General features: G+C 31.5%; 1 protein-coding gene across 1 annotated transcript; it reads left to right on the top strand.

Annotated features, from left to right (window-relative positions):
• The first annotated feature begins 3,610 nt into the window (after positions 1-3,610).
• On the top strand, positions 3,611-10,946 carry LOC106065151 (mitochondrial pyruvate carrier 2-like). Its single transcript, XM_013223910.2, has 5 exons — positions 3,611-3,934; positions 7,554-7,594; positions 8,098-8,182; positions 9,044-9,155; positions 9,886-10,946. The coding sequence occupies exons 1-5, from the start codon at positions 3,841-3,843 to the stop codon at positions 9,914-9,916; spliced, it is 363 nt and encodes a 120-aa protein (XP_013079364.1). The 5' UTR covers positions 3,611-3,840; the 3' UTR covers positions 9,917-10,946.
• Positions 10,947-11,384: the final 438 nt, after the last annotated feature.

The raw sequence follows: 11,384 nt of genomic DNA, 5'->3' as shown, positions 1-11,384 counted from the left end.
AAGCAAAAGAAAACAGTTTTTGTCATTTTCCTTTGCTGAAAAGTGAAACTATTTTAGTGAAATGATTAAAATTACAACACTTATTAAGATTCCTTAATTGTGTAATTTATAAAAGCAAATTTTAAGACAACAACCAGTTTTCAATACCCTCAGCCCACCATTTAGCGCAGAAGCTGATTCAGCTCCAGAGGACTTAACTCCAAGCAAAGAGAAGCTTCAGTCAGTACTTCCACGGGAGTTTTATGGGTGCCAGAAGCTGTATTTCCACACTTTAAAAAACTTTGCTGTTGTTCCCACTATTTGGGTAACATACATCTGTTCTTCTTCTTCATTCTCATTTTACCCGATTGAATGGTTCAGATCAGTAATCCTATATTTGAGATGAACAGCGCAGTGGTTTCCAGATCAGGCAGTTCTCAGAATAGTCTTTGGAGGGTTTCGAGGCCAGAGTCTTGTTCGGGTCTCTCGATTTAGTATGCACCATTGAAGGACATGCTCAGTATTCTCTGGTGATGCTCAACAAGGGCAGGTTTCGCTGGTCCCGACATTTAACTTCCGGAACATATATTGTCTCATTCAGTGAGCAGGTATTTTTTGGTGAAAACAAAAACAAGTGTAATCAGTGGTCAATGTTGACTGACTGTAATTTGACAGCAGTCACAAGGGTAACAACTAGTAAGCAAGTTTCACAGTTCCGAAACGATATGCACGAGTGTAATAAGTAAAATACTGCACATCAAGGACAGCTGTATATTTGTTGGGAAATTGTGATGTAAAAAGACAAAAGCAATTTTTAAAAAAAGTTGTAAAATTGGTTTCGAAAATTGCTAACTTTTTCAACGTGGAGTATGAAAAAAAAAAAAAAAGAAAGAAACGTGACTATAATAAAGTGTAAATATGAATTAAAAGACACTCTACACAGTTAGCTAGCGTATCTTTCGAATTTATATATGTGTGTGTGTGTGTGTGCGGCCCGCCATCCGCAATTTTTTTTAATGCGGCCCTCGAAACAAAAAGGTTGCCCACCCCTGGCCTAGAGCATTGTCCTGCTGATTCGAGATTCAAACAATTTAACTAACTTTGTTGGCGCGAACACATTTTGGTCTTGAAAATAAGCTGCATAACGTATCAAATTTTTCTTGATTCCGACTAATACTGCTTGATATTTTTCCTTTGGATGCACTTTAAAATGTGTAAATCACATGGCTTTTAGTCCAATATAGTTTGACAATCTTTCTGATTATTTGAAGACGATTGCATAATATATAGAACAATAAAAACAACACAAGCTACAAACATTTTATAAAAAGAATTAGATGAATTACATAAATGGGAATCAAATGAAGCACGTCTTTCCACCTAGAAAACAAATCTTCAGTAAACCAGTAACACAGACTAAAAACCCAAAATATATACTAGGTATTATACATAGACTATATATAGTCCATGATGTTATAATAACTCAAAAACTCTCATGGATATATATATATATATATATATATATATATATATATATATATATATATATATATATATATATATATATATATATATATATATATGTAGGCCTATGTATGTATGTATGTGTGTGTGTGTGTGATCACCATATTTATGAGACTATTATAAAATGAAACAAAGCATTATGTCTATGATTATGGCTTATTAAAAAGAAATTTCTGCAAATCAAATAAGAGCATAAAAATAAAAAAATAAAATGTTATTTTATGCCAATAATAGAATATGCATCCTCTGTTTGGGACCCTCAACTCAAGAAAACATTAAGAAACAAATGAAACAGACACAAAATAGAGCAGTGAGATTTATAAACGAATGTTCACATTTGATTAGAGTAATACCTTTAGTAAAATCACTAAATTAAGAAACCCTTCAATATAGAAGGCTTAAAAGTAAAGTTAAGAAACCCTTCAATATAGAAGGCTTAAAAGTAAAGTAGCAAGTATACATAATTAGAGCATGGAATGGACTGTCTGAGCTAGCCAGGAAAACCAGTGACTTGGCAGAATTTAGGTCATTGGTTAATATGCATGACTAAATGCATGACGAGTATGACGTAATCATCTTCTTTTTTGAAGTAACGTATGTATTATATAAGATAAGATAAAACACTGAACCATAATCTTCAAATGCAAAAACAAAACCTAATAAAATACTCAGAAAAACACAAAGATAAAGGCACACTCCTTGCTCCATATGCTAGAACAAATTTTTGTACAAATACTCCTTATCTTATATAATACAGACGTTACTTCAAAAAAAGAAGATGATTACGTCCTACGTCCTTTTTCCCTAATGCTAGTAGAGCATGGTATGGGTTGCCTGAGTCAGCCAGGAAAACTAATGACTTGGCAGAATTTAAGTCATGACTAGGTTGACCTAGTTATTTATTTATTTTTGACGTAAGTACGTTTGTATTTCAGAAGAAAACATATGACTTAGCTTTGTTGCGATATACGAGTTTTGTATTTTTGTTGTTAGTGCATAGGAAGTTCTTTAAACACTAGATCATTTTCTTGAAAATCAAATAGATCATAGCTAATATTTTTTTAGTACTTTCTTTAGTACGGTATTATACTTGTCACCTAAATCTTCTCGATGGAAAATAAATAAGATGTAGTTGCATCATCGTATGTGCATCATATAATGAGGTTTTCATCGATTTGTTATTTCGCATTTTTTTTTTGTTTTATTTATTTCAGAAATACATAATAACACAATGAATAGGTCGCTAAGTAAAATTATAAAGGCTAAGAATTTGATACATTTCAATTTTTACTGTCAAAACCATTTCTTTACATTTTTTTAAAGTGCAGGTGTGGGCCCCTATAGGCGCCTTAAGATAATTATGAGAAAACTAGCTAGCTTGGCATCATTTTTTTTTTAATATAAAGAAACACTTAACGGAGGAAATTGGGTTCTACCAAAAATCAAGAAACATAAAGAAAACAAAATATAAACACACACATGCAAAGATGTGTATATTAGGAAAGGCCCATCAGTAAAATGTAATATTTCAATTTACAAACAACAACAATAAATAAGACAAAAAGAAAAACAGATAAATTAATCAATCACTAAATTATCATTAATGGCTTTTAAGCTTATATATTATAGGGGTGTTCGTAGAATAGTTTTTTAGTTAAAAGGTCATTTTGAGCGAACACCCCTTAATATTTTTTTTTTCAACGCAATGAATAGCCTTGGCTATTACAACTAACTAGATCTATTTCCTCGTCTATTTAGAAGCATAATATTCGAATTTATTTCAGCCGATGTCCATTGGTGCTTTAAAATCGCCTATTCTGGTTTATCCGGAAACGTTTTGAGAATGAAATTTCCATACATGTCAACTTTGACCTTCAGCTAAGCTTTATTGTATGAGAGAAAACGAAAGTGAATATGTGGAAAATGTAGAAAAATGGAGTCTTTGTAATACCATTCTATTAGTTCTGCAGTTACTTTTGAAATAAATAAGAATGGATAAAAATTACGCCAATTACGGGGAGGTGTTCGCTTTATATGCCATTTCGCTGATGGGCCTTTCCTATTTTATACCATATGACCTATGCCATGATGTAGACTTGCCAAGGACTATTCTAGGTACCCTATTCTAGTTGGCAAGGAGAAAAAAACAGCCGCAAGATTCAATTAAAAAGAATAACTTTTTATCTTCACTCAGCGGAGCTAGAGTCTAGACTACTTCGTCGAAGTAGATCTAGACCTAGATCTATCATACTCATAGATCTTGATTTAGATTTATATTAGGTCTAGATTACTCTAGATCTTGATTTCGACCCAGATTGACTATATTCTTCGTGAACCATGATTATTTTGTCGCCCTTATACAGAGCACTTGTCGCAGTTGGAGATAAATGCGTACCAACAAAGTTCAGGCCTCTTTGGGAGCACCCAGCAGGTTGTTGGGTGATTTTCTAAGTTTTAGTTTAACGCCAAGTTACATTTACAGTTAATTTAGCATTGGTTTCTAAGTTAGATCTATTACTATTCATATTCTACTATCTAATCAGTACAGTATCTTGAATCTGAAATTTCTTTTTTACCTCAATAATTTATAAATTAAAAAAAAAGTAGTCTAAAGTAAACTTTAAAGTTAAAAGTAAGATTACTGTAAGATTAAGATTTTAAAAAATCTAATCTTAAATCTATTATAAAAAAAAAATAGTACATATTCAATCTACTACTACTTTTACTAGTACTAGCTAGTCTAGTCTCTACGAGTATATCTATAGACTAGGACTAGATGTTGATTTAAAATAGTACTGAAATGTAAATTTATCTATAAGAATAACTAGATCTACTTACTATTATCATGTATTATGTCTATTACTAGATCTACCACTAAGAAGTAGAAAGGTGGGGGGCTTTGTGTGTACATCAACCTCAAATACTGTACCAACTACACGGTTAAAAAGAGAATGTGCTGTCCGGATCTTGAACTACTGGCGCTCTCATTAAGACCTTTTTATTTGCCACGAGACTTTGGTGTTATTTACATAGTCCTGGTTTATGTTCCGCCTACAGCCAAAACGGAAGTTGCAGCTGCAATCATCGCTGATGTAGTGCATGAGTTTCAGACAAGGTCACCGGACGCACCAGTAGTTATACTGGGTGATTTTAATAAATGCACCTTGAAGGTTGACCTACCCACCTTCTATCAACACATTTCATGTCCGACAAGAGAAAACAGAACTCTGGACTTATGTTACTGTAACATCAAAGGAGCATTCACATCTCGTGAAAGGCCACCACTAGGATCATCGGACCACAAAACAATACAACTGCTGCCTACTTACCGTACAAAACTTAAAGAAGGAAAAATCATTCAAAAAAACGTACAAGAATGGACGCAAGACAATATTCTCAAACTACAGGGATGTCTAGAATGCACTGACTGGAATTTGTTCAAAGAACCACATCAAATCTGGAAGAATGGGTCGACGCAGTGACAAATGACATCAAATTCTGTGAAAACATGTGTGTCAGCACTAAGAGCATCAAGATATACCCCAACAATAAACCATGGGTCACTGCAAAAATAAAACGGGAAATAATCAAAAAGAAAAGAGCATTTATGAGTGGCGATGGGCAGACAAGGAAAATTGCTCAACGAAATCTCAACGTCGTTCTTGAGGAAGGGAGGAGAAACTACCGCACCAAGCTGGAAGACTCAATTAATACAAGTGACATGAAACAGGCGTGGGGCATCATGAACAAAATGGCAGGAGCACAAGTCAAAATTAAAAATAATCTTGCTACAAGAGACGAAAAAACATTGGCCAACGAGTTAAATGATTTCTATTGTCGCTTCGACACGAAAGATTTTAATTATCTAAGACTCAAAGCCCTTGAGGATGTCAATGTTAACAACTGCTTAGAATTAGCGATTACTAAAGAGCAAGTTTGTAACATTTTCAAAAACGTCAACCCAATGAAAGCTGGTGGGCCTGATGGAATAAAAGGGCGAATCTTAAAAGAATGTGCTGAACAACTAGCTGAACCTTTCCAAGATATTTTTTCTGCTTCATTACTAAACCATGAGATACCACCTGTGTGGAAGTCATCTATAATTGTACCTGTGCCAAAGGTTTCCAAACCGAAGGAAATGAATGACTATAGACCTGTTTCACTTACTTCCATTGTGTCTAAATGTTTAGAAAAATTGGTTAAAATGTTTCTTCTGAATGATCTTTGTAATAAGTTAGACCCTTTACAATTTGCTTACCAAAAGGGTAAAGGTGTAGACGATGCCATCCTAAATATTTTAAACTGTGTCTACAAACATCTGGACTTACCGAACACTTATGTAAGATTGTTCTTTGTTGATTTCTCATCAGCTTTTAACACTATACAACTTCATTTACTCATTGAAAAGATGAAAGCGTTGCAGATTAGTCCATACATAATACTATGGGCTAATGAATTTTTGACCCAGAGAGCTCAGAGGGTTAGGGTAAACAATGTTATATCTAATGAACGCATAGTTAACACAGGGGCGCCCCAGGGGGCTGTGACATCGCCATTGTGGTTCATTTTGTACACCAATGATTTTCGATCCGATAGTTCTTGTTGCTCCTTCACAAAATTCGCTGATGATGCGGCTCTTCTTGCCCTGCTCTCAGAGAGCTCAGACGTAAATGAGTATTTCAAAGAATTAGAACACATTGATTGAGGAATACTGTAAAGATAATTTTTTATTATTAAATGTAAAAAAAACCAAAGAAATGATAATCGATTTTCGCAGGGACAAGAAGGAAAATGATATTGTTTCTGTAGCTGGAGAGACTATTGAAATTGTACAAACCTTTAAATACCTTGGTACTATCCTAGACAATAAACTAAATTTTACTGCAAATACTGATTATATCAGCAAAAAAGGGCAGCAAAGATTACGACTACTAAGAAAACTGTCCTCATTTAATGTTAGCGAAAAGGCCTTGGCTATGTTTTATCACGCTCACATCTGCAATATTTTCAGTTTCAATATCACTGCCTGGTATGGCAATCTGAGCATTAAAAATAGGAATAAACTTAATAGAATCCTCAATGCTGCTGGCAAAATCATTGGCAAAAAACAAACCCCATTTGGGCAGTTGTTTGAGACAAACATCTATAAAAAAAGCTAACAAGATCCTCGAAATAAAGAATCACCCTTTGTGTCAGGATTTTGTGATTTTACCATCACAAAAGAGATACAAGACACCGATAGCAAAGACAAACAGACACAAACACTCTTTTGTTCCCCTGGCAATCAAATCATTAAATAAGAACAATCTGGTATAAACTTTGTCACATGTAAATTATGAGTGAGTCTGGTGTGAATGTACACTTTGGTTTCTTATAGCTATAATGTTTTTTGTTTGGTGTAATGCACAAGTTGTAAGACAAATTTCCTTACGGATAATAAAGATTATTATTATTATTATTATTATTATTTAGACTTTCTAGTTTCTTTAGATTTAAATATATAGATTTGTATAGAATCTAGATAGTAGATTTACTACTATTTAGACTTTCTAGTTTCTTTAGATCTAGATTATGGTATATAAATATAATATATATATAATAATCTAGTCTAGTATAGCCACTAGATTCTAGATCTAATGATCTATACATTCTAAAAATAAGACTATGATTATATTATTATATGTATCATCTGTGGAGGTGCGGTGGCTGAGAATGAGTGGTAAAGCGCATGGCTTCTGAACCTGGGATCCTGGGTTTGAATCCTTGTGAAGACTTGGATTTTTTAATTTCAAGATCTTCGGGTGCCTCTTTGTCCACCCAGCACTAACTGACATTATTTTTCGGAAAAGAACAGGGGGTTGGTCATTGTGCTGGACACATGACACCCTCATTAACCATGGGCCACAGAAACAGATGACCTTTACATCATCTGCCCTATAGATTGCAAGATCTGAAAGAGGAACTATAAACATCATCTAGTATATATATGATACATGCATTTAAAATGGATTAAATTAATATGAGTACTTATAATTTGTATATCATTCAAGGTCCTAAAACTATTCACTTTTGGGCTCCTGCACTAAAATGGGTAGGTGTGTTTTTTTTTTTTAGTGTTGAGATAGAAAACTTTAATCAAATTAAGTTTACATAATAATATATGTATACAAGTTTTATAGAAACTTTAATCAAATTAAGTTTACATAATAATATATATATACACAAGTTTTGTCAATTCACGTGATAAAAAATTTATAATTCCAGCATTTTTTTTTCATTATAGCGTATAGGTGTATTATAGGTAGCTTATAGATTATAGATATATTATCAGGCCCATCTTTATTTGAAGGGTTATTGATTTATGATTTTCCAAAGTTGTGTTGTCTGATGTTGTTTTATTTTAGTCATAATAAAGTCATTTGAATGTTCAAGTCATCAATCAGTCTGTTTTATAAATTTAATATACACATTGAACATTTGTTTTACATTAATATCCACCAGGCATTTTATAAAAAGATCCAGGGCATTAATTCCTGATTTTAAATTTTCAGAGTTCTTTCACTTTTAAGAATTTGTCATTTATTTTATTTTTAGGTTTTGGTCTTTGCTAGTGTTGGTGATTTACAAAGACCTGCCGAAGCCCTCAGTATCAACCAGGCCATTGCTTTGGCTGCAACAGGTAAATGTTTGATGGGGATTTTAAAAAATACTTCTGGTGATTATGTCATTAAACAGATAAAGTAAAGTGCTCACAAATAATTGATAAAGTATAATCCCAAACACACAAGTTATCAATGTTGCTAATGATTGTTATTACAAATGTGGGTGCTCATTAGGATGGATCAGTCAGTAATGACAAGCTCTAAATAGTATGACTGCTAGAAAAAAAGAGCAATACCTATCATCTAAAACATCAGTAGATAGGTGAAAATACAGAGAAAACAAATAAAATACTAAAAAAAATCCTTTAAAAAAAAACAAAGCTTATCTAAGGGAAAAACTGCAATATCTTTTAATAGTGTAGAAGTTATTTTCCTTCTTTGATATCAAACGAGATAATTAATTGCCAATAATTAATTGAAATAATTGGTAAATTTTTTATTAATTCATGTTTTGTTAGGTACAATAAATAATTGTGAAAAGTATCAACTTGATCAGAGAATGCGTGTGAGAGAAATAACATTAACAATTATTTAAGGGGACTATACTTTACTAATTTAGCCATATCTGTGAATACTGAAGGATTAATCTCCCTTGTTGGTAAAAAAAAATTAATAATATTCATTACTAGTAATTAATTGACTAATTGGTTATTGCTTTGTATTGAATCATATCTTGTCTACAACAATGAATAATTTCAGTTTGATCTGAGATTGGGAGTTTAACCAGACAGACAGTGAATTGATATAAGCTTTTTAAATAATCAAAATGTTGACTTGTTAACATAAACCCAAACCCTGACAACTTTTGTCAAATGACACCAGACAATACTTACATTAGTATCATACCGGTACATTTAATTTAATATTTTTCTCTACAGGTACTATATGGGCACGTTATGCCATGGTGATCATTCCTAAAAACTACAGCTTGTTTTTAGTGAACATATTCGTTGGAAGCACTGCTTACATTCAGTTGTTTAGAGCAATTAAGTAAGTTTGGGACTTTAAACAATAAGTTTAAAAATAATAGAAGTAATTCAACTTTTTAAAATCACATTTCAACAAGGTGTTCATAGTGTGCTCAGCTGAGTAAGAGCATTATTGTTTTAATTATTGTTTCTTTCCTAATCTGATTAAATAATCATAGTTAAATGTATTGATTAAAATGCATCATTATTTTAAAATGTTAACAATTTTTACAAAGCTTATATCAACTCGCTCTGTCTGTCTGGTAAAAAGTTATACATGTGATTTCTCTTATCAAGCTGAAATTTTGCACAACTATTTCTTTTACCTGACAACACAAGAATCAGTTTAAAAAATTAACCGATCAGTTAATTAATTATTGGTAACGGTAATAAATTATTTTATTTGATATCTCAAACAAGGAAAAGATATTGTAATTGACTGAAGTAGTATGAGCTGAATTAGCTAGTCCCCTTTATAGTTCACCCTCTGAGTCTTAGTGAATGCAGACCTGAAAAATAGGTCAAGACTATAGAAACAATTAATAACTATACAATCTTCCATGTTCATAAGCTCTCCACTAGCAGAGTGGTTACCGTGTTGAGCCATGAGTTCATGTGGTTTCCCCCTTTTTTTTTTTTTATATATGCTTTTTTATTGTTAGTCTAGATCTATTACAAATTTAATTACATGACTGATCCAAACTAATTGATACAAGTATACTAAAACCTTTTTTTTTTTAATTTATTTATAGCTACAGATTGAAAAACCCAGCAGCCAAATGAAAAGATCAAGCAGTTTATTTGTTTGTTAATAAACAAAATGCATTTTCTTATACAACTGTGATGAAGTATTTGTATGTTCCAATAGTTAAAACATAAAATATAATTTTTTTTTCATTTGTCACACTATTTCCACATCACATAAAATTATATTTTGATGTGTTAAATTATGACTTGAAAATTGTTATTAGTTGAAATTTATATTATTTCAAAGAGATTTATTTAGTTGGCTGCTAATTTGGACTAAACTGCAGTATTATTTTTGACTTAATTTGTAAGATATATTCAGGTGTCAGGCTATTTGGTCCTATTACCAAAAAATCAATATTTTGTTCTACATCTTAACCATGTCATACTTGTTTATTTATTTTATCAATTCTCCCATATTTAAAAATGCATTGATCTCAATGTACACATATTTTGTGATTATGTCCTCATGAATTTAGAATTTTTCGGATTATTTCATGTTAAATATTGATCCTTTTTACAATTTTTTTTTCATACGGGTATTGTTTTGAGCCTTTATACATTTTGTAGTTTTTTTAATGGGTGCTTTAAAAATTTGCAAACAAAAAGTCAGATAACTTTAAAAAAAATAATATATTTCTAATCATATTTCTGGAACAAGAAATATTTATATAATCATGACTCATGGAAAGCTTAATGTCTACATATCTCAAGATTTAATTTGTCAATAGAAAATTTTTAAATTGCATCAACCCTGTTTTTTGTATTTTTTTAAGCTAAAGAAATACTATTAGTGGCCTACAAATTCTAATGTTCTAGTACTATTTAAGAACTTACAATTTATCACCTAGTTTCCTTGTGTATTCATCATCACATATTGATCTTTTTTTTTTTTATCTGTATCTATCTAAACATTGTATGAAATAATTTAGCTCAAGAAGTAATTGCTATGTGTGATGATGTCTTAAACAGAACAGAAGTATTGTATGCTTTTTGTTCGTTTTTTTTTTGTTTAGTATTTCAGTTACAGGTTTAAAAAAAACGATATTAAATATTTACAAAAGATTGTTTATGTTTTTTTTTTTTATTGTTATTGTATGTCTAAACTAGAGATGCACTGGAAAGCATTTTTTTAATATTCATCTGGAGATGAATATGGCCAGATGGTAAAACCAGATATTCAGCCTGAGCTGGATACCATACACTTGTGTCAAGTAAATAGCTATTTATTAAACATTTTGCACAACTTCTTTATAGCATTCCTATGTTCTACTTATGTTTTCAACTCATTGGTGAATTAAAGTTGATCAGCATTTAACAGATACTACAAACTAATCTGTGTAACTTATAAAATATAGACATGTACATTGTACTCATTCTTAAGCTTTTAAGGGAACATTAGGATATTACTTAAGAGGGGGTCTATAGATTTGTTACATGACAAAAAATATTTAAATGAAATAACAAAACTCTTAGATCATTTTGTCTCTTTAACTGTTAATGA

The sequence above is a fragment of the Biomphalaria glabrata genome, chromosome 6 (assembly GCF_947242115.1).
Source record: "Biomphalaria glabrata chromosome 6, xgBioGlab47.1, whole genome shotgun sequence".
NCBI lineage: Eukaryota > Metazoa > Mollusca > Gastropoda > Planorbidae > Biomphalaria > Biomphalaria glabrata.
This window is presented reverse-complemented; position numbering and strand designations above follow the sequence as displayed.

Bases quoted from the DNA above. Each gene is read 5' to 3' on its own strand.
- LOC106065151 (XM_013223910.2), top strand. From the start codon at position 3,841: ATGATTATTTTGTCGCCCTTATACAGAGCACTTGTCGCAGTTGGAGAT. The intron at 3,935-7,553 runs GTTGTTGGGTGA...ATATCATTCAAG, and splicing joins TCTTTGGGAGCACCCAGCAG to GTCCTAAAACTATTCACTTT. The intron at 7,595-8,097 runs GTAGGTGTGTTT...TTTTATTTTTAG, and splicing joins GGGCTCCTGCACTAAAATGG to GTTTTGGTCTTTGCTAGTGT.